Below are 24,119 nucleotides of genomic sequence, written 5' to 3'. Positions count from 1 at the left end.
GAGTTCTGAGCTCATACAGATGGGGTTCTCAACGTGGCTGTGACAGATCATTCCTCCGCTTAGACCACCCAGGGGCATCACCCAAATGTGGAGACACACCGAGGACAGCACGGTTCGGAGTGGGCGTGGGTTTTTATTCTCAGTGCACAGCAGTACTGACTTCTGCTCGTCAGCAACAAGCTTTACCGGTTCCAAAAAAATTAAATCCCGTTTTTCTGTCTTTAAAAACTATTCTTCCTGTCTCAGTGGTACAACATAGTTGAATTTCAGATTTGCCAGTTTATAGCATTTTTTCCCCTAAGAACCATATAAATACATGCAAAAACATTGTACAGAGAGCTTAAATAATATCAAAATGCAAACACAGGTTGGGTGCACTGTTAAGCTAAACTACAAGTTACGGCTACACACACTGGGATATGCACTGCTCTGATGTCACCATTGGCTTATTCATGTCATGCAGACCACAGTGGCTAATCTTTTGTTTTGTTTTCCTTTTTTATACAAAAATACCAGTGCTTGCTATACTAGTTACAAAAAAAAAAAAAAAAAAAAGAAGAAACTCGAAATTCCTATCTGCGTGCTGATATGAAAAGAACATAGATAGATTTGTTGGCACATATATATGGCATATTCACATATGGCATATATACATATGGGGAGAAAACACGAACCAGAGGCCAGCTTAGTCATGGGGAGCTCACCTCCCTCCATCTCTCTGAATCAAGAGGAAAGTGGACCGCAGGTCTGACAGCAGGGCTGGGGAGGCGAAGGACTGACACTGAACTCCATGCAAAGGTGTGTGGCCTTTTCTGAGGAAGGGGCTGGAATGGCTTACGAACAGTGAGCATTTATGAATGCCTCACCCCACCACTGAAGTGGGACAGTCCCTTGTTATGAAAAGTGAGGAAGCGTGTACTTTGCAATGGGATCATGGGCTGCTTCAATCATTAGACAAGGAAGGCAGAAAAAAAAGGAAGCTCTGAATTTGGTGGTTTTGGGGTAAATGTGAACTTGCCACATCCCTCTGGGTTTCCAGCAGTGAGGTAATCAATCACTCAGATTTAACTGGTTCTGCTTTGAAGCTCAAAGAAGCCACAAGTGCCAGAGGGATTTCTAGGTGGTCTTCCTATGGGAAGGACCTAGCTCCAAGACTGTCAGCCAGGGCTAGAACCAGCCTTTGTTTTTTTCCATTTAGAGCTCTATCTCCCATCTTAGCATGGAACCTTTTCAGAGGAGGGGAAGATGTCCCAAGCCCAGATCCTTGCATAAAAACTCACTACTGGAAAATTCCAGGGGTGAGAGGAGGTTTAAAAAAAAAAAAAGTATAAAAAGTACAAATCCCAAATCAGAATATCTTTGCAGCCCAAGAGATGGTTATGTCTTGGGTACCACTCTGCCAGCTATTCATCAAGAAAACAAAATCCAACTAAGGCCTGTGAGCTTAATCACTGCTTACTAGAGGGCCTGGCACCTATCTCCATGGTGGGTGCATACTCATTTTCCGATGACTGTCCCTTCTTGGTGGATGCTTTCATTCCCATCTATAGTTTACTGTCCGTTTTTCTAGATTTATCAAGGGACCAATCTAGGACAATATTTTCCCCTCACCCCATCAGACCCTTTTCAAATTCAAAGCACCATTTTGGGGGAAAGCTTTATTAACTTATGCCATATTTACTCACTGCCAGTTGGATCACTGAAACTGAATAGAAAAAAACTTATATAAAAAACATGTGCACATAAACGCTCAATTCCATATCAACAGAATTTATATTAAAAAAGTCTAGAACCCAACAACTTTTTTCCCCTAAGTATAAAGATGGCTGTTTGGAGAAAGGAATTACGGTGCATTGGTTTTAAAACCAATTTCAAACATACTAAGTCACCTGTCATGTTGAACAGCTGGTTAAGGTGCTTCCTCCACAGGGTTACGTGACAGCACTTTATTTTAAATCTTTTAAACAAAATACATATGGCTGACTCAAAAATACCAGTTTCTGATCTAAAGAAAACCATATATTTTTTTTGCATAATATTTCTATTTTTTCTCTCCTACTATGGAAACTAGAATACACAAAAAACTGTTGACTTTAAACGAATAGACATAAGCTCTCTGGAGTAACCTGTTAGGCACCACGAGAGTCTTTTGGGAAAGGAATGGTAAAATAGCCTCCAAAGTTTGTTATTGGCTTGTTTTTTAAAACTGATCTGAGGTAATAAAAGACTTGACTTAACTAAATCTTCCAATGTACTTAATAAATATACATGTGAACACCTAACACCTTGTATGAGCTGTTTTCCCTCCTCCATGAGCGTTTAAGACAGAGAGAAAAAAATCACTGACACGTTTAACTTTTTTGTAACCTTTACAAAATCCAAATCAAATTTGGTAGAATCTATAGTAAGGGGGATGAGAGGGGGTATTGTTTCTTGACTCTTCCTACTTTGGACAGTTCAGGTGAAAGGATGAGGGAGGAGGCAGTCAGAAGAAAAGGCTGGAGAGGATAGGTCTGGGTCCCCTTGCTTTCACAAATGGACTTTTGGCAGTTCATAAGAGCCTCAAGCCCCATCTCTCCACTCCCATTGCTCTGTAAAGAGAGAGGCAGGCTTCATTTATCCAGTGGGAGAAGAGACTGGCAGACATGAGTGAACCCCTACACAGAAGAGCTTAAGTCAACATCAGCAGGGATAAAAATGGAGCTGCTACAAACATGGCTCCACCTTGTCCCATTAAGGAACACTTAAAAAATTCTCCTTGTCAAGTCCCCAGCTCCAGAGAAGCAGGTGAAAGGGGATGCTTTGGGCAGTGTTCAGGGGGAAAAGGCACAGGGCTTTACTGTGCAGCTGGCGAGCACGTTCTGGAGAGCGGCTGGAGTGGAGCATGTGAGAGAAAGGAAGAGAGGAAGGAGCAGCTTTTCGGGGTATGTCTTTTGCTCCATTTAAGTCAGCAAAATATCAGTGGAGCCTCCCACCTAGGACACATATTTTCAGAATCAGAATATTTGAGAAAGGTTGGGAACTTTTCAGAGACTGAACAAGTTAGGGGACACCGTGAAGAACAGAATTACAAAACTGGAGGGAATATCAAAGTTGATACCCAGCCACCTAAGCTCAAGGTTTTTGGTTTCTCAGATCCTGCTTGAATAGCCCTTTGGCCTCTCCTGGAGCTTCTCAACACTCAATCCTCCAACAACCAGGTTGTACCCTGGAAGAGCCTTGGCAGACGGTTTTGAAAGCAGCAGTGGTCTCCCCAAGGAGGACTTCACAAGAGTTGGCTTTGATTGTCTGTCTTGTCCTAGACCTGCCAGCTTCTGGTCCTCAATATTCCAAGTTCGGTTAGGAGGCAGGGTCATTCTCAATTCATTTTTTGCTGCCACTTTAGGAATATGAGAAAGCTCAGACTTATGGTAAAAACCACTACCACACCTATGCAAGCTTTGTAGTCAAGGCTGATCTCCCTGGCACTTAGAAACCAAACAAGCCCGACAAGATGGCAGTTTAGAGGCAGATAACCTGACAATAGCGGGAACACATTCTTAACTATTCTCAGTGGCTTCAAAAGGACCCTTTTAGTAAAGAAAACGGATCTGCTCCTAGAACTAAATCAAGGGTTCCACCAGGGCCAGAAGGGAGAATGGTCAAAGTCGACCCAATTCATCCAGGTCCTTTCCACTTTCTTAAAGTGAAGGAAAGAAAGACAATGGTCAAAAGATCTGGGGAGGTTTGACCAGAGGGGAGAAAGAGCTAGAGGGTTTTAGGTATAAGTTTTCAAGATGGGAAAATTGCTTTAAAAACAATCACTTCTATCGGCTAATTCTGTATATTCCATTCCTGCCTCCAAATATTTCATCTGAGAACATTTGTCTCTCTGAACCCTCAACTGAGGTTATAAATGGCATAGACTCATAGGATAAATCCAGAAGTCAGGAGATGGCAAAGTATGTATGAATACTGGGGGAGAACTTGGGTTGGGTGGATGCCTAGAGGACTGTATCCTTTCTTTAGACATGACAATCGATATGCCCAAGAAGTAGAATCTACCATTCACTACCTGCCTGGGGTTTGACTCAAGTTTAAGTCAAAATCCTTGTAGGTCTATTCTCTTGCCTCTTCGTGGTCGGGTCACTCACATATACTTCGGAGCAGCTGACGTGACAGTGAAAACCCCCCTCATCACTTTACAGATGGGAGAGATGAACAGGAAATAGGAAAAGGAGGAATAGGAGTCAGAGAATGAAGTTCAAACTGATGTCTCCAGGCTGTGCAGAGGGCTGTCCGGGTGGCAGGCAACAATTTGCACCTGGCTACAACACATCGCATTGTTGTTTTTGTTGGCATACGGAGTGACATCACCATCCAACAGTAGCACCCTAGTTCCAGACGTAGAAACCTTTTCGAGATTTTCCTCCTCTTGCTCATCCAGGAGTGGTGTTCGTGGCACCTCCTCATCTATGGCGAATTCAGGGTGGGTCATGAAGTTGTGGATGGAGTTTTGGTTCTTGGGTTTCTGGATGCTTTCATGGAGGGAACTATGGAATGCTTTGACTACTTTGATCTATATCAGGGGAAGGAAAAGAAAGGTGAGAAAATACAAAGATGAGAATTGGCCAGTAAAAAAAAAAGACTGGTGGTTTGAGGAGAGAAACAAAACCTACACTATAAAACATTACTGATCAATAACAAAAACCACACATATAAGAAGAGATCATGGAATACTAAAAACATTTACATGGCTCAAATTTCAAGCATTGCAGTGGGGTGGGGTGAGTAATGGCAAACAACTAGGCTGTTTCGAAGCTGCATTTAAAAAAGTAGAAAACCCAAAGTGAAGTTAGCATTCCCAAACAATCCACTCTTAAAATGAAACAGAAAACAAAAAGGTTCATTAGTTCTTTTGAATGGAGGGCAAGGACACTGGAACTAGGTGCAAATTAACAGCCAAATTTAAAAGATGATTCAGACATGTGGCTTTCTGTGTTGAGGCCAAACATTTTGCGAATGTGGAATGGAAAAATTACACATCGAAGTTTAGTTCTGTTTAAAACCCTCAAAGAGCCAAACACATACCAATCTGCACACAATAAGTTTGGGTGATAAGTGACCATGAACACAGTGCAGCAAGGCAGACAAACCAATCTTCATTTGTGTCAGCAGCATGCAAGAAATTAAAATTAATAATCTCCAACTGAAAAAGTGCTTTCATTAGGAAATGTGTATGTATTTGTATCACACAACCTCCACACTGTCCCCTTCCTTCTGTCTCTTTTTTGGAAGATATAGATGAAATACAGGTATCAAAGGTATCAAAAGATGCCCTCTTCCTGACTACTGAGAGAAGACTTGGCTCTCACAATTCAAATGCATGTCCTTGACTCTGATACTTGGAAACTGCACTCAGTCATGCCGTTTTCTCCAGCTGTTTCTAAATTGTGAAAAGAAGCATGATCTTATGTGGAGAAGGGAAAGGATGGGACCAGGAGAGAAACCACCCAATCCAGGGGGCAGTGCTACTACAAACAAGTGACTTTTCTGTCGAGGTAGATGAAGCAGATGGCAGATGTAGTTTTATTGGGCAAAAGGAAATGCATAAATGCATTGCCCTGTAAGTGCTAAAGTCTTTATTCTACTGCACAAAAAGGGGAGGATTCAATCAATTTAGAGAAAGGGAAAAAAACTGACCATAGTTGATCCCTGTCACCAGCCTTTGCTTTATCCAGAGGCACCTGCTCTTTGGCAGCCTACTTTTCTGAACTGCAGTCCTCTCTGAGGGTTAGTTTAGAAACTGTGCTAGTAGGATTGAGGCGGGATGGAGGGCGAGGCTAGATCCTGAGAGGGTGGAGATGCCAGGGGAAAAAGAAGCACTATAGGATTTTTGTGGTTGGGAGGTGGCTGATCCTAGTCTTGTTAAAACAAATTCTTCCCTTGGAAAAGAAATGGGAGTAACATAGAAGAAACTATAGAGGTGGGGAGGGAAATAGGGAGAATGATGAACGTTGAGGTAGGGCATCTCTTTCATTCCTCTGCTGTTTAAGCAAGGAATATGTTCTTGGAGAAGAGGCAAGAGTGAGGGGCACACAAAGAGTCAAGCAAATAAATTGGTTAGATAGCCTGTCCCAGTGCTTCCTATCACACTGTATAGAAACTTCAGAAATAATATGCAGAGAAGGGTCACTCAAATTGTGTCTCTGCTGGCTAAGGCTTTCCTTATCTTGTCTCAATTTATAACAGCCTAGCAGACCCATCCAGGACTGAGGGTACTCAGAGCGTAGAAGGTAAAGAACTCTGCCACTCAATAGAATCAGCTCAACACCTCAGCCAAGAAGAATCAAGGAACCTGGGCACTTATTCACCAGGCTGAACAGAAAGTAAGGATCTACTTTTCCATCCTTCTGTGATTCCTATTAACCATTTGATGGGTGAATTTTACCTGTCACGTTTTCTTTGCTCTAGATCTAGGTGAGATCGATGGAACAAAGGGTCCACCTGATCTTTGGGAGGTCCCAAATTTTAATTGAGTTACTTCAAACTTAGAGCAAGGCAACTTGGTTTAAGTAAACCCAAACTCAGCGCCTTCTCCCTTGGCCCTGGTCAAGAGATGGGTTCGAAGCCAGACCCACCCCCTGCATGAATGATAACAGAGCCTATACTTTTCACCTGCTCTTGAGATCTCAAAACTTCTGACAAGTACTGTAGGAAAACATGTACCTTTATACCACCAGTTGATCATCTTTGAAATCAGTGATTTTCAAACTTCCTGCTTCTATTTTTTTTAAGCAATTGAATACTTTATTAAAATAATTATATGTGAAGTCTGATGTAGAAAACAGATTTTTAAAAATTAGGGTTGGAGTGAGGGTCTGGAGCCCTGTTTGCTGGTTTTTCCTCTCACCTGTTGGGGTGATCATAACACTGTTACAAGTAAACAATAAGGGAGATAAGAGTGAATCGGGATAGATGGATAGATGGAAAAAATAGGGAAAATTTCTTCTTTAGGGGAGCAAAGAACAGTCATCCGGCTAGAATGCAGGACTTCTGGAATCTAAAGGGAAACCAGCCACCTGCAAGGGAAGCTCAAATGAAGAAGAGTCAGAGAGCTAGGGAGGACCATCTGGTGGCCTGGTGGGTGGAGAGAAGGGTGAGGGGGTAGAGGGCATGGGGCTGTGCCAGAATGCTCCTCAACTCCAACACTGGCCTCAGAGAATATATAACACATGCTGATGAACAATCACACAGATATACCATCATCAATTCATCCCAAGTGGTGGCATCTTCCCTTCCTGATGCATGCTGCCTGGTATGTGAGCAGTGTATGGGGAACAAGACACAGCCGGTGAAGTGAGTGCTGTGAAAGCTGTAGGCACTTTCCAACTCAGCCAATCAACCCTTCCTTTCTTGGTCATCTCTCAAAACCTCTGGGAAATGTCTCTTCTGTGGCCTTTGTCCTACAGGTGAAATGGCTGTTCAAAAGGCAAGTCTTTCTTACGACACAGGAGCCCCAACCAGGCTAGATCTTCAGTTAGGTGTGAGTGATCGGGGCCACTCTCTGGAGCTCACTGAATGGGTAGGTGAAGACTCCATCTCCTCAGCTGGTATTCTATAGTGTTCTGCTCCCCGTTTCAGAAACCAGGGGAAGAGAAGAGATTAAGGCCTTCCTATAGAGGAAAATCTTAAGAGATTTATCTATATCGAAGGGCAGGTAAATAATTGAATTGATTTGGAGATCTGGAATGGGAAAGGGGGTTTTAAAATGTATGACTATAACTTCTAGGACCTCCAAAGAAGAAGGCACTGCTGGGGAAAGAGCAGGTGTGGCCTGTCCCTCCTGACTGTCTAGTGTTTGATGGTTTGCAGCATATCCTCTAGTGGTGGCCTTTACAAGAGCCTAATAGGCTCTGTCTTCTGCTTAGTCTCCTTCTACCTTCACATCGCTGGGATACCTGACACTAACCCTTCCTAAAAGAGAGGCATGATTTAAAAAGAACAGAAACTAGTTAGCAGGACATGGCAAAATCAGAGTAAAATGGAAATACGAGAGGAATATTGGGGAATTAGAGTGAGAGGCTCTGGGATATTTTCAAGGTAAGGCTTATTTAGTTCTTTGACTGCCTTTGGGTCTAATGAAATATGTATCTATATAAAACTCTACCCCATCCCCATACCTCGCATGAGAACACTATAGTTGGTTAGAAAAACAACAAATGATCTAAGTCTGGTCAACCTACATAGCTTACAATCATGGGAACCACAGGTAGGGCAACCATTCTTTCTTCACCCTCCGATCCCGGGGTTGGAGAGGGGGTTATGAGGAAGGGAGAGACAAACACTTAGATATTTGAAGCCCACAATATACTTACTACAGAGAGACTCCTTTCCTACCAAATACGGTAATAGCACTATCAGCAAACTGATTTCTCTCTCCTCTCTGTGTCCCACTTGGGGATGGTAAAATGACCAGGAATACAAAGGCATAAGCATTAGCAAGAATCCAGCAATCTACCAATGAGAACATCAGATCTTGGGTTGAGTGTGGAGAGCATTCCAATAAACAGGCTGGCTGAGGAGGGAGTTCCTAAAAGTTTATGTGCAAAATAAGATATGAAGGGCTTGCTATAGGTGAGAACAATTTTCAAACTTCCTGCTTCTATTTTTCTATTCTATTCCTAGAGAAAAGGAGGAAAAAAAAAAAAGGTTGCTCTTCAGAAATTCCTTTAAAAAGAAGTTTAACTGCTGAAGAAAAATAGTTATTTTTACCTTTTCATATAATTCTACCCAGAGGTAAATTAATTGATTCTTAAACCAGAATTTGGTTTAAAATCCCTGAAAAGTAAAATAATGGGGCTGCTCAGCCCTGTGCATTTGAACTGAACACCTTCGTTTCTTCACATTCAGCTATAAATTTTATGCCAGTACTGCCAGCTAATAATAGAGTGGTAGCCAAAAAAAAAAAAAAAAAAGCCATTATTAGTGTCTAACTTTAATATTAGCTCAATTATGACAAATCTACTGGTAAAAAAACTAATGGGAACAATAGCTCCCTTCATACCTTTTCTCAGGAGATCTCAAACTTGCCCCTCAGTGAAGAGAGTTCTAGGGTTTTCACTCAGACTAACATTACATTTAACCTTAGAGGATAGAGTTTAGACTCAGAGTAGGAGAGGAGAGGAATAACAACAACATATCCAAACAAAGCAGAAAACAAAAACAAAAACATAAAGTAAAGCAAGACAAAAAACTCAAGGAATAAACAAGCAATGCAGAAGAACAATCAGAAAACATGACTGTTGTCTTTAAAATGGTTACTTACAGTTTTATAGTTTTTAAAAATTAAAAATAACTAAATAAGTAAGTAAGTTAAGTAAGTAAATAAATAAATAGTTCAATAGATAAATAATAGATAAGTAAGTAAAATAAAAGGGCAAACAGCCTGGTTTGGGAATGGGATTTTGGTCCCATTTTTCTTCCCTTAAGTCAAAGATCAAAGGGGAAAACCAAAAGGAAGATAACCACAGTTGGTGAAAGTGGATGCCACGTGCTCTCTTGTGGTCATTTTAGCAAATCATGCATCATAATAGACTATCACTCACTGCCCAGAGTAGGAGATGAAACAGCAGCAGCAACAGAAGTGGTGGGGGGAGATTTGACTGGAGCAACTGTTACATAGGATGAGCTAGGAACATGTTTTACATCAAGGTGTTGACCCATGGTCGGTCGCTTTAGGACTCCCTTAAAAGAGGCTCCCGTCTGGAATGTGTTAATTACGTCGATCTGCAAAGAATCAGAGAGTGAAACAGCTTTGCTCTACAGTCAGAAAGAGGTGAAGAAAGAGGAAGGGAGGGTTCTGGAGGGTTAGGGAAGGGGGATGGAAGGAGCTGGGCAAAGGGGATATAGGAGACAGAAAGCCAGAGAGAGATTCCCTCACACATAAAACAATGGGGAGGAGCAGGGGAAACACATTAATTGCACATCACACTTCATTTAAGGAACAATTTGACCTGGAGTCCAAATATTCAGCCAGGATCCAGTCTCTTCTAAATCAATTAAATTGAATATCTATTTTTATAGATTTTCCAGGAAAATAACTCATGTGTTTATAGAAAAAACAGAGGCATGTTGTAGCCCATACGTAGGTGACCACAGATTGTTGGGCTCATCCTCTTCTGGGTTTCTTCTTTGAGACACCCACTCCTTGGGCTGAAGTGGACAGGGCCCAAGAATGGAGCTCAGATATCCAATGGCTAGGCTCTTTAGGAAGAATGTTACTAGCTGTAATGTCAGGAAATGTCTGGCAGAAATGTTGACAATAGCTCAGCATTTAGACTGAGGGAACAGCAGAAAGAGTGTTGGTATTGGTGGATGGTGAGCAGCTGCAAGTCTAGCCCTATACAGTGGTCTCTGGTCTCCAGGGTCTTATCTCTCTGAGAGAAAGGCAATTCATGCCATTTGTTTTCCAACAATGGTCTAGTTCTGGGGCCAAGGTCAAATCTACCATCCTAAGTAACAAGGAACGAATCAAAAGTAATTCCTTTATTCTTTGGAATCTGGTAGAATCACCTTAAAAATTCCCGCATGCTTAATACCAAGGGCCAGCCTCCCAAGAATGCAGGAAAAGTACTGATTCCATTCATCTGACTTTATTTCCCAGGAGAGAAGTTGGGAAAGCAGACACCTTGTGATTCAGACAGTTATTCTTATTTGCAAAGCTTCCTGAGAAGCCATAAAATGTTCAAGGCTAGTTTCTGGATTCTGAGCTAAAATACCACCCCTTCATCACATTATTCAGTTTTCAGTTCCAGGGGATGGAGAAGCCTCATCCTGTGGGAGGAAGGGTTTCCATGCGGGGAGGGTTCAGCTACATGGAAGAAAGGGCTGTAGAGACATCTTCCTCATTGCTTATTAGGGTTACAAGGTCCCAACCTCCATAATGAAATTGGATTCCAAATTTACCTTCCTAAGATTCTACCCTTTGTTTCCCAAACTTTTGCTTTCTAGTGCGTTTAGGTCTCCCTAAACTAAAGGGACCAGGACAGGACAATAGCTTGGCAACACGTCCCATCCCTAAGTTTTGCAATGAGAATGGTGACAAAGAGCAACAATCAGATGGTGGGGGTTTGATTAGAGCCCTGCTAAGGCTAAAGAGTTGTGCCAGGAGTGAGCTTCAGCTGGCCTCATCTGCTTACAGAGGCAGGTGCATGCTGCAATGGCACAGATTTGTGGCAGGTAGCCTTTGCTGCTGAAGTTCAGGCTTTAATGCCATTCTGGCCCAACTACCTCATACTACAATAGGGAAAAGCAGGATTCCTAAAGCTATGTAGGTAGTTAAACTAAACATAAAGGTATACAGCTGAGGGACTGGAAATCGGCAGTGGAAGAGGGAAGGGAGATCCATGAATCTCAGGTCTCAGGGAACCAGGAGACAGTAGAATGAGGGAATCCTGGCTGGGAAAGAAATCACAAAGTAGAAGAGGAGGCAGAGGATCCTGAAGGAAAGAAAAGCAGACAGGTTATTTTGTAGAGAGCAGACCTAAAGGAAAGCACTGGGGCCTCAGTGACAGGAGCCAAAATCACCAGGTTCTCTGGGCACATGAGGCCATTGCGGGATGGGCTCAGCAGCCTGAAGAGGGGGCGGGGCGGGAGTAGGAACTCTGGGTGTCCTTAGAATATGTACAGGTCCTGTGGGGATTTCCCTCTCTGGGAGGAAGGACTCAAGAGAGGGGAAAGGCGTCCCAGTGTTCCCTCCCTGGCCCCTCTTTCCCACTCCACCTGTTGCCTTGCCTATGGGAAACCAGTTCCCAGCAGGTATTTAGTTTAAATATTCACTGCACCTCTCTTTTCCACACCCTAAGGAGGTGGGCTTGACTACGGAGCTTTCTAAACATCTACAACACTAATTTTAGAGAGTGAAGCTTATTTCCAGGATCTTCAGTAGAGTGGAATAGGTCTGTTCTCAGGAGAGCACCTTTGAGATTTTGGGATTTAGTTTCTTGAGATGGGAAATCTCAGGACTAACACAATAGAGGTATATATTGGGGCAAGAGTGGGGAAAGTGATAGGATTATCAATACCTAGACCAGCCCATTCACCTAGGAGAAGGTAGAGTTGCATGGAAAATAGGGGGAAAAAAGTTTCTGTAGGGCTATAGGCAGGGGACTTAAGAGCATTAGGAGCAGCTTCTCTCCCATTTCAGGAATTGCAAGAAAGGAAAAATTTGAAGAAATTATAGCTTATTCCTTTTTGGGAAGCAAGTCTGAATCCTGCAAAAGATAGTCAGGCATTGAGAGACTATTGCCATTTATACATACTTAGCCATCAGACTCCCCACCATGGCCTTAAATTTCAAGTGGGGAAGATATAAGAGGGTGAGTTTCTTTTATAAAGATCCTCCGGTTAACATCTACATTGCTCACTCTAATAGCAGCTCGAGGATGTACATACATTAAGTGTCTGCTGGGGCTGCTAACATAGAGATATTGTCTAACTCCTTCCTTCTGAAGGGTAGGGGATGACTCTGAACTTTTCCCACCTTAGTTTAGGTCCAGTACTTGCAAGGTCTCATGCAGGAAGTTGATGGAGGTTGGAAAAGTGGGCTTTAGAACCAACCCGAAGCTAAAGGACTATGCTAACAGTTGGTGTCCCATGCTCTAGACCCTATGACCACTTTCCTCTCAGGTATACTCATGCAGCTCCCTCTTCCCCTATCTCCCCTCAAGCTAGTGAGCTAGGGCTGCCCACCAGTAGTGGGCCTTAGAGGAGAAGAGATGTTGGCGACCAAGAACTGCTGCCCTCCCAACACCTCTCAAGATGGGAGATTTTTTCCTTCAGGGTACGGCTAGGCCGCTATCAGAGTACCTGAGTCTGAATACGGTTCAGGCCCCGGAACCACAGGATCTGGCCCCGGCGCAGCTCCATCTCTGCATGGTCAATCTCATCCAGGCCCTCTGCATCCTTGGTGATCTCTTCTTTGGTGGTGCCATGCCCAGCCTCCTTTAGGAACTTCAGGGATTGGGTAGGTATCGTGGAGATTACCTGAGAACAGGTGCAGCAGGAAAAGGGGAGACACCAGAGTCAGGGTGAGAACAGCTGTCACTCAACTTGTATGGGTCAGGCTCTTGTGGAGGTTACTCTTTGCCCTGTGACCCTTCCCACTGGGATAACAGCAGAAGAACCAGTCCATTTGAGCAGCATTCATCAAGTACCTACCAGCTGTCAGGACCTCAGGAAGGTTTTCTGTATTTGTGGACATCCAAAGGATAACTTATATTCTAGAATTTGACCAGCCATCTGCCTAGTTATATACTTCATTCTCTTCCTTCTGCCTCAGCTCTTCCTTTCCATTTTGCCCTGTGTCTTTACAGAGAAGCAGAACTATGATGCATGGTACATAGTAGGAAGGGACCAATACCAGGATGTGTGGGAAATCAAGTCTGGGGGCAGGATGGTCACATTATGCATATGAGTAAGGAGTAGAGAGAGTGTTGGGAAAGAATGAGCTTCTTCTTAGTTACCACATGCAAAGTAATTCCTGTGTTATAAAACTATAGTGAAAGGATACTAAAAGTCTCCTTGGGCTTGGAGTGAGGAAGTAGGTGGGACAGGCCATTGAAGAAGGGACATATGAGTATTAGCAGAAGTCATGGAGCAATAGGTTGGGCTTGCAATTCAAAATAAATCATTTGGTGAGCTCAGTACCTGTTGGATCAGGTCTCCTTTACCAACAAGAGGAAGAGTGGATAGGGCTCAGATGGGAAAGGGGTTGTGTGGACAGTGCAACATGGACCGAGTGTTTTGAAATAGCAAGAATGTCAAAGTTCTGCTTTTGGATGTTGGAAGGATGGCTGTTATCTGGCATCAAGTCCACAAAATCACTTGTGAGACTAGACTCGGATGAGTCTCAAACAGTAGGTGAAACAACTGGGCTTCGCCCAAGCGTAAGCTGCTTTAGGGATTTACTGGTAAACAATGGGGCTTAATTGGGGAGGCATTAGGAGGTACGACAACTATCCAACTATCGTTTCTCTGGGGAAAGGCCAGCAGCCCTGGGGAGGAATTTTTGAAGCCAGTTAGAGCAAAACTTTCATTACTCAGGTGGCTGGGCACCATTTAGTAGAGCCCTAGAGTCTGCAGAACAAAGGGACAGCCCAGGGCAGAAGTGAGGATGAAAGGCTCCTATAAAGTTGTATTGGGGGGAGGGAATAAAACTCTCACTAGACCTGATGATATTATCATAATATTAACAGCTAACATTTACTGAGTGCTTACATGGTTCTGGACATTTCTAAGTCATTTCTGTGTAGTAACTGAGTTTTTGATTAACAACGATTAACAATGACCCTGTTATCCTAAGCTGAGGAATCTGAGGCACAGAATGGTTAAGGAATGTGCTCAAGGTTCGGCTTATAAAAAGGAGAGCTGGAATTCATACCCAGGCGGTGGATCCCATGTCCATGCTCTGAGCTGTCTGCTACACTGCTTCTCTAGAGGCCCGGTGAGTCTGGATATATTTTAGGTGAGAGTCAGGCATTCAACCCATATAGGCCATGGTGAGAAACACAAGAGCTGGAGAGACCTTAAACTAAGTCAACACAGCATCCAGAGCCAGACTGCAGCTTCACTAGAACAAACTCTTCTATTGCTAAGACCCTAACTTTTTTTCTTTTTAGCAAAATTCTATTGAAAATTTCCACTACCATCTCAGAGAAGCTAAGGAATTTGCCTGCCTCCGGGCATGGTTAAAGAAGAGATCCAAAGCCTCTGAAGCGGTGGTACCGATCACTCCTTCCTGAGATTCTACATGATGGGAAGAACTTGAAAACTTGAGGGCGAGGAGGAAAGGAGAAGATGGCGGGCAGAGGGAGGGCGGACCGGTACTCACCTGGCCCCACAGCAGTTCTCCAATGCCAATGAAGAGACACCAAAACCACTGGGACAGGGTGAGACTCGTACAACTAAAGGGTTTACCCCCAAATTCCACAATGAGAATCTAGAACAGAGAAGGGACAGCCCACCGTGAGGGAGGTGAGTAACAGATAGCTAGCCCTCCAGCCAAGGCCTCATGATCCTGAGGTACAAGTCTTAATATGCCTACTGGGAAAGGAGAAAGAAGAAATCCAGAAGGGGAGACAGACACAAACCATCTTTACAGAGCACTCTGATAGGGAGACAGATACATTTACTATGAAAATTATTTACATAAGAGCTGGGGGAGCACAGGTGGAGCTGGAGGTTCACTTTGTCACTAAAGCCTGTAGTGACAAAGAGAAGGCACAGTGATGGAGAAGAGGAACTGAGGATGGGGGCAAATAAGGGAAACACCCTGCTTAGGGGTGGGGAAGGAGCTCCTTCGTAATAGGGTGGGCTTGTAATCTCTCTTGTATCTGCTGATGGTTAAGTGTACCTCTGACTAGGGCAAGAAGGACGGGCCCAATCGTCTTACCACCAAGACAGCCATGCTCTTGACCCCAATTCCCACGGGAGGAGCCGAACCAGGCTTATCTGTCAACTACATGTGCGCCATCCCATCACTTCTCTTTCTCTGTGAACTGCACAGCATTTTCTACCAAGACCCCCTTCAGAACAAAGGAGCAGGGAAGGGAGAGAGCACACATAGCACGTGCATGCGCATTTCATGGGTGCTGGCAGGAGGCATGGAAAGGGGGCAGAAGAGAGCTCCTCTCGGTCACTCTGTGAGCTTTCTGGGTTTTTGAAAGATAATGAAATGATACTACAAGTCTTATTTTATTTGCTACCAACAAATAAACTCCACTTCTGCCTCATTCCCGTCCCCACCCTCGGCTCACCGGCAAAGACAAGGAAAAAGATAACTGTGTTCCAGTACAGGTGCTTTGTACTGGAGCACTTGACACAGTGGGCTCCAATTACAGAGTCACGTGCAAATGGAAGCCAATGGGGAATCCAAAAGTGCTCACCCTATAGCCCGAGTCCCCATTACTCTCTCACTCCTATTTTTGGGTACTTAGAAAATCCTGGCTCCCACCTTCTGGTCTGTGTCACCCCAGACCTGCTATCCCAACTCCAGCTTGAATCTCACCTGGCTGATGAATGTGCCCAAGACCACAGAACAGAAGATGAGATTGCGGAAGATGCCCGCAAAGACGTTCCTCTCCCCATGGATCTTGCGCGAGTTGATTTCATTGAAGAGCTGCATCAGTACGAAGGTGTTGAAAACAATGGTATAGTGCTGGCTGGGTGGGGAATGTAGAGGTGCGTTCCTCCCACTATCAATGTCAAAGAATTTCTCACCTAGTGGGGAGAGGGGAAGCATTGGAGGGTAAGAATGGTCTCAAGGAGGGCTCGGGTTAAGTCAGAACACGTCGGTGTGGCCATGCTGGCTGCCAATGGCTGGTATCCATTCCAACTAGTCGGCATAACTAGGGATAACTAGGCTAGTTATCCCATATTTTAAATGTTAGCCCTGGCCTCAACATAGCTGACCTACTCTCTCAATTTACTCCATTGATATGTCTTCTTGTAGTGCAGTACGGTGATAAAACTATGTGCGCAAGAATCAGGCAGACATAGGTTTAAATCTTAGTGCTACTATAATGGGACTGGAGCTTTAGTTTATAATCTATTTTTTTTTAAAGGTATAACATAGCTAACCTTGTCAAATTCTTAAAGAACTGCATAAACTAGCACAATGCTCCTTGTAGCCAGGACCAGAGGATGCACTTGGTAAGCGAAGCTGCCATTACTCCTAGTCTGGTGCTTAGCTTGCTCTCCTGATGTCTTCTTTCCTCGGGTCATTTTTTGCCTCGTCATCACTAGCACCCTACTTCCGCCTCACTCCTATCCCCACCCTCGGCTCACCGGCAAAGACAAGGAAAAAGATAATTGTGAGCTGATAGACCGCGTGTCCCAAGATGTTCTTCATCATAGTCCGTGAGATCAGAGGCTTATTTCGGCCATAGGGGCGACGTTTCAACAGAGAATCTGTAGGAGGCTCTGTGGCCAGGGCCAACGAGGCGAACGTGTCCATGATTAGATTAACCCACAGCATCTGCACGGCTTTCAGTGGGGAATCCTGAAAGGGAAGGACCAGTCCTTTTAGCTTTCCTCGGAAACCAACCCCACCTCACTCATTAGTCTCATCTTTGTCCTTGTGATGACCTAGCTCTAGCTATCCACCTAGACTTCAGGACTGGCCACTTATTAGTTGAGTGACCTTGAGAAAGTTACTTAACCTCTTTAAGTCTTGGGTTCCTCACCTGTAAAATGCAGATAATACCTACTTGTAAGGTTGTTTTTGAAAAACGGAGATTATACATATAAGTGCTCAGCACAGTGGCTGACATGTAAGCGCTAAATTAAGTAGATAAATTATCATCATCCCACATGAGTAGGAGGAGAGAGTGAACCTAGTAGAGCTAACTCCTGCCCCAACACCACTGGGGAAACTGTCCTTACTCTTCAGTAGACATACTGTACCCCATTTCCCATGTTCCTTAGCCCCTGCCTCCTCCCTATCTCGGCCCCCTCCACGCACAGATACTCCCTTCACCTGAGTGATGCAGGCTCCAGTAAAGGCCACAATCACGGCCACCACATTGACAGTGAGCTGGAACTGCAGGAACTTGGAGATGCTGTCATAGACGTTTCGTCCCCACATCACGGCCTTCACAATGCTGGTAAAATTGTCGTCTGTTAGGATGATGTCTGATGCCTCTTTTGCCACATCTGTGCCTGCAATACCCTGTGAAACGAAGGGGAAGGAAAGCTGAGGAGCTGGATAAAGAAGGGTTTATTTACATTCTTAACTCATTCCATTTCCCGACTTCCAGGAAGCTTCAGAACTAGGACTAACACTAGAGGGCACACTGGCCACACAAATGCTAAAGACAAAACCATGGATTTCGAGTCCCCTTCTCTCCTAAAGAAGATGAAAGAAAAATGTGTCACTATCACTACAGAAAAAAGTGTTGGGGCCTGATGCCACCACCTTACTCCTAAGCCCAGAATGCAAATTATAGCTGTCGTTGACATTCCTTTCTCTCTTCCCTCCTACTCCCGCCCCCACCTTAGAAATGAATTACAAGATAGGGAACAAGTCCTATCTATTTGACCTCTAAATTCTTAAATTTATTTTGCCACTACCAGCATCTCATTTAAGTCCTTGTATGTCCTACAACTTTAAGTCACCCAACATCTCTTTCTAGGAGGAGTAAGTGGTCTGGCAGCACAGTTCAGATGTCCTATCCTGTTCAAAATCCTGCCACTAGGGAAGAACTAACTAAAGGTTTCTGAACAGACATACCAAGGGTTGAAAGCTGTACTTTAGAAAAAGTGAACTTTCTAGTCTGGCTGTCAAAGCCCTCAGTAAGTGAACTTGAAACATTTTCCAAACTGTTCTTATATAATCCTTCTGCTCAAAACCTATGGTTTATTCACAATTTCCTGAATCTCTCATTTACTTTTAGAGTAGACTTCTACTGATACCAGTTCCCCAAGTCTGGAACATCTTTCCCAATCTCTATAAATCTCACCTATCTTTAATGTCCCATTCAATTAAGCCCCGCTCGCCTTGCAAAGCTGTACCTAACATCTCCAGCCCATACTTCTATTCCACATCCTGTGGCTTCTGTAACCCCCTGAGGAGCTTATTCATTAATTTGGCTTGCACTAATAGATTATTTGTCCTCTTTACCTGGTAGTATTATTTTCCTATCCAGATTGCAACAAAAATTGTTAGATAGACCACACAATTCAGTTTCCCCATCAAAAAGTTCTCTAATACATCCACACAATGTTGTACCATGCACTGTAAAAAGAGGAGGAAAAGAAAGGAAGAATTTATACTTACTACCATGGAATAATCTCCAAGTGGTGTTGTTAAATGAAAAAAAAGCAAGGTGGGGAAGAGTACATGGTATGTATGTAGGTACGAACAGATAGTACTATAGATAAGTTCCCCTTATCTTAGAGGGTGGGATATAAAATATTACTAATTTAATTATATTTTAAAGGAACGAACAGAAAGATAAAACAAAAACTAAAGAAAAAAGTTACCAATGGGTTATGGAGACAACAGGGTGGAGGTGATTTCTATGGCTAGACCTTGTTTTCTATATTTGACGTTAGAATTATATAACTACTTTATACAAGTTTAAAACAAACGAGTTTCAAAAGCAATCTCTAATGGAAAGTTTAAGAAATGTAGAATCAGGGAAGTTAAATAAAATTAGGAAGAGTTCTATAATTCTAAGATTGAATTGACAATGCCAATACAAATTCATGATATCTTTTACTTAAAAACACAGTCACACAAAAGAGACATAGAGATACATTTCCTAGCTTTGTCCATCGAAAAGGTCTAGAAACAATGATTTATTCAGTAGTAAGAAACAGTCTGATATTCAGATTGTGTCCTCTAAATAGCACTTCTCACTAAAAGGAAGCAGGATTCCTTTGAGAAACAGATGATTTCAGATCTAGGACAAGAAATACACATGACTGGAACGCCCAGTCATACGAGGAACCACGGAAGTGATTAGACACAGCTGGGTTTTATCAAAAGGACTCAACAGGGCTGAAGAAGCTCATGACTGGCCAGTGTGAACATCAAACAATGAATTGGACAATGGATTGAAACTCATCAAACACACTTAAATCCGTGAATTCATAATGATGTTAAAAAAAAAATTCATTGGTCTCCTTTGGAGGACCATAAAAAGTCAATTCTTTATTTTGAAAACTGATAATAAAGGAAAATATTCAAGCATTTAATCTGCCTTTCATGTAGGAACCGAACCTCAGAGTAACCAAAGAGTCAATGTGGGGACATTTCTTTTTATAGAATATTCAAGTTAATACGTAAAGAAAATCAGAATATCATAATTTTGTAGTCCCTAGTGAAGATGGGATCTAGAATCTGATTGCTTCTAAAACTAATTACTAGTTTATAAGAAATACAAGGAACAAAGAAACAGGACACTATAGAAATACAACCAACAAAATCCATTCTGTGAGATACTCTATGTAGACAAACAACCTGGTTCCTTAAAATAGGTAGGAAAAAGAGATGGAAAGGGATTGTGCAGAAAAAGAATTAACAAGTGGGCCTGAGACTGCTATCCTTAGAAAGGCCTGTTTACAAGGTTGGCCCTTGGCTAACATCTGGAAACTTGGCTCTCAGAATGCTCCCAGTCAACACACATGTTGTTGCATTTTTGTTGCTGGGGGAAGAATATGCTCTATGTGACCCCTCATGGTGGGAAAGAGCATAACGAAGTTTGCACATGGATCACTCCAAACTCTGCCTGTGACTTTCCCCCTTACTATATCTTTACTATACTTAGCCATGAGTATGACTATCTGCTGAGTCCTATAAGTCCTTCTAGTCAACCCACAAATGTCGAGGGTGGTCTTGGGGACTCGATACAGGGATCTTACTTATGGGGTAAGTGGTTCTCAAACTTCAGGGCGTGTCAGAATCACTAAGGGCACATAAAAACACAGATTACTTGGTTCCATCTCCAAGCTTTCTGATTCAGTAGACCTGGGGCGGGGACTGAGAATCCACATTTCCAGGTATAGCTGGAAGGAGGAGCACACTTAAAGAACTACTGTCAAAGATTAAGAGATTAAAAAGATGCATGAAACACTTGCAATGTATAGATCTTATTTGGACAAATAAACTATAAAAAACATTTCTGAAACAACTGGGGAAATGCAAACTCACTAGATAGTCGATGATAGTAATAAATCAATTTTTTATGAGATAATGGTATTATGATTCTTTTAAATATATTTTATTAATACATATCTCTCAGAGACATATACTGACTTTTTTTTTATTTTTATACAATGACACATGTCTTCGATTTGCTTCAGAATAATTCACCTGGAGATGGGGGAAGTAGAGGGGTGGGTGGAAAAGTCCAGGGAAACGAGATTGGCCAAGTGTTGATAACTAATGCTGGGTGACAGGTACGTGGGGACTGATTGAACTATTCTCCCTGGTTCTGTATATTCTTGATATTTCCTAGAATAAAAACTTTGTTGTTAAAGAGAGCATCCTAAAAACAGATTACTTCTCAAATCTCCTTCCACTGCTTAAATATCATCATCAGTTTAATATATAGGGGAGACTTACAGTTATAAGCTACTTGAGTACTAGGATGTACTTTGCAATCTGGGGGCTTCTAAATGTGCCCATTAAGAAAACCCAAATATTTCTAGGACCCACTCCAGATATCACTGAATCAAGATATCCAACTGTGGAACCTTGGAATATATAACTTTAAATGAACTCTCCAAGAAATTCTGATGCTCCCAGCCTCATGAGAGAAAAGCAGAGTGATGAATAGTGCTGGCCGCGGAGTACATATTCTATATGAAACATGAATTTTCCATAGCTTGCCTAGGCAGACAATATCACTATGTTCATGGGCAAGTTTAAGTTGGTCTTGCTTTCCCGGGTAAAGAATACTTCTGATTTCCCTTCCTGTGTCATCTATTCTTCATACCTGATGGTCCCTCATTATACGTATTATTATTGGCTAGGTAGGTAAGGTAGTAGGGATGGAGTTGGAGAAAATAGCACAAAGTAGGACGTGAAGGTACAGGAAGTCTGCCCTTGCTTCCCGATGGAGACGGTAGCTTACAGTCAGACAGAGACACTGTGCTGAGCTGCTTACCATGGCAAAACCAACATCTGCTTTCTTCAGGGCTGGCCCATCATTTGTGCCATCACCAGTGACAGCCACCACCTGTCGCTGCTCCCCAACGGTGCTGTCAATGATGCCTGGGAAAAGCAGACACACCTTAGTCACTCCATACGCATCATCCGAGGCCATCTGGCAAGCCCTGTTTCCCCACAAAAGGTGCTTTTCTGGTCTTCCTCCCTGCTCCCAGCCATCACCTTCCTTCCTACTTTCTTCTTTCCTTTCTTTTTCCCTATGCTAGAAGTTCTACACTATCACCCAAGGACAGTAAATTGTTTCATGGGTAGCACTCTGAACTAAGAAAGTCTGACCTCATCAGACACTCTGTATGGTGCCCTAGAGCAGATATTACGTGGTAAAAAAAGAACCAAATGATTTAAAGCCGGAGACTTGGGATCGAACTCTACCACTTCCACTTACTAGCTGGGCAGTTTGGGTAAGTTGCTTGTCTTCTCAGCCTCGAGCTCCCTTATTTGCAAAATGGGAAGTTTAACCTGCCCTGCCTTGTTCATAGTATTATTGGCAAACAAGATATGATAATGTTTGAAAACAACTTTATACTCACCAGGTGCTCAGTTGTTTGCTAAACTGTATGGTTAGCCTAAGAGCTCTCCTGGGATCTTCCTTTTCAGGACAGAAGAGTTGCTTTGGCTGATAGTTCTTATATGTCCCCACCCTGGCCTGCCTTCCGCTACCCCAGGCATCTACTCAGGAGCTGATCTTACCTTTCACCAGTGTATGCTTGTCCGTGGGGGAAGATCGTGCCAGGACTCGAAGTTTAGGCCAAATCTTGTCCAGTTTTTCTTGCTCCACCTGCCAACACCAGACAATACCTGAGTCAGTGAAGCTCAGAACAGCCATCCAGGAAAATCTTACTTCCCCACACACTCTAGCCACTGGTTCAACAGCACTCCATGGCCCAGGGGGAAGCGTCAGCTCGGCCTCCACTGGAGATGAAGCAACCCACTCAATCTGCGATTCGCGGATGGTAACCATTCAGTCCCTGCTTGTCTCCTTTCTCTTCCCAATTCCCTACCTGGACACCAATCCCCTATTTCTTAGACCCTTGACAGGAGGTGAGCCAGGGTTAGTTGTTGGCTCAGGTGACTGAAGTGGTGCTTCTGAGGTCTTAGGTTTGCTATCTATGAGGACCAGGAAGCTTGGGTCTCACCATACCCAGACCACGTCCTCTTACAAACCTGTGCCACTGCTAGTTACAGGGCAGTGGCAGAGGAGAAATGAAGTAGAGGGAAATCAGTACAAAATCACCCCACAATTGAAAAAAATAAAAAGATGTGAATACATAGTGACACTGTCTCAAAAGCTAGCTTGTGAATGAAAATCATGAGAAGAATTCTCAGTTTTATCATCTGAGCAGCTTTGGTGGAAGGGACGTTTCACTATGAATAGATTTCATTTTAAAAACCACCCACTTTCTCCCATGTGTCCCAGATGCCTTACACGAGAACCGACGCTTCACTCGCCAAAGGAGGCCCCGCTTCCTTCCACCCAGGACCCACCTCGCCCTTCTCGTTGCGAATGAGTCGGTTGAATTCTTTGCCTTCTAAGCACAAGAAGTCATCCCCAGGTGTCACAATGCCACATTTGGTGGCGATAGCCCGGGCTGTGTTGATGTTGTCTCCCGTCACCATTCTGACAGTAATGCCGGCTCGTTTGCATTTGGCAATAGCTTCTGGGACCTGTGGAGAGTGAAGCAAGAGGAAAGAAGGAGATAGGGCTGGTGATGCTGGTAAGCTGCGCCTGGTAAGCTGTCTCTTCACCATGGACAAGAGGCACTTTAGAAACAGTGGAGCACAGGTTAAGTATGGTCATTTTTACATTACTTGGTGTCACCTCACTTCTGCCCTGCCTATAATATTTACATTGAATTTGCCTTATTGCATTGTGAGCTGAAGGGGAAATGAGCTTCAGGAGCCAGGTGTAGAAGCTTACTCTGACACTTACAATCTATACTCCTTAACTAGAGTTTTGAGATTTGTATAACCTGCTGAGATTTGGCCACTGCCTTCATTTCTAGTAGAAGTTTTTACCGCTCTCCACCCTCCCTGGCCCATGCCCCAACCACATTAATTCTCTGTAGTTTCCCAAACGCATGACACCCTTTCATGACACTGAGCCATGACAACTGATAGATAGTCTGAACTTCTTAGAAGTAGAGCATTTTTAAATGCCCTAGCATTGAGAATAATGTTCAGCTATTCTAGGGGGACTCAACAAAAATGTGTTCATTGAAAGAGGGTGGCTAGAGACAAAGCTGGTGTCCAGCGGTTAATTCAACCTCCCGACTATTCTTAGAACTAAATAAGCCCAGTGAAACCTATGCTTTTCACCCAAAAGACAGCATTAACCGAAGGAATGCCACCTCCCATTGGTTCCAGACTGTAGCAGTTCTGTGAAGCCAGAAGCACAGAAACAGTT

General features: G+C 43.3%; 1 protein-coding gene across 5 annotated transcripts in view; it reads right to left on the bottom strand.

Annotated features, from left to right (window-relative positions):
* Positions 1-1,323: 1,323 nt before the first annotated feature.
* ATP2B4 (ATPase plasma membrane Ca2+ transporting 4) overlaps positions 1,324-24,119 on the bottom strand; it is an 84,994-nt gene continuing 62,198 nt past the window's right edge. For 2 of the 5 annotated variants that reach the window (XM_036235316.1, XM_036235315.1), the window contains 10 exons: positions 23,201-23,380; positions 22,406-22,493; positions 21,654-21,760; positions 17,519-17,710; positions 16,828-17,041; positions 16,049-16,260; positions 14,873-14,980; positions 12,850-13,026; positions 9,588-9,768; positions 1,324-4,558 (listed from right to left, as the gene is read on the bottom strand). In XM_036235316.1, the coding sequence (XP_036091209.1) occupies positions 4,533-4,558; positions 9,588-9,768; positions 12,850-13,026; positions 14,873-14,980; positions 16,049-16,260; positions 16,828-17,041; positions 17,519-17,710; positions 21,654-21,760; positions 22,406-22,493; positions 23,201-23,380 (1,485 nt within the window). In that variant the 3' untranslated portion in view covers positions 1,324-4,532. The remainder of the gene's footprint in view (positions 4,559-9,587; positions 9,769-12,849; positions 13,027-14,872; positions 14,981-16,048; positions 16,261-16,827; positions 17,042-17,518; positions 17,711-21,653; positions 21,761-22,405; positions 22,494-23,200; positions 23,381-24,119) is intronic. The other 3 variants (XM_036235314.1, XM_016139770.2, XM_036235317.1) reach the window with 2 other exon arrangements.

The sequence above is a fragment of the Rousettus aegyptiacus genome, unplaced genomic scaffold (genome assembly GCF_014176215.1).
Source record: "Rousettus aegyptiacus isolate mRouAeg1 unplaced genomic scaffold, mRouAeg1.p scaffold_m13_p_17, whole genome shotgun sequence".
In the NCBI taxonomy this organism is placed as follows: domain Eukaryota; kingdom Metazoa; phylum Chordata; class Mammalia; order Chiroptera; family Pteropodidae; genus Rousettus; species Rousettus aegyptiacus.
Note: the sequence above shows the minus strand (reverse complement) of the source record. Positions and strands in the feature narration are given on the sequence as shown.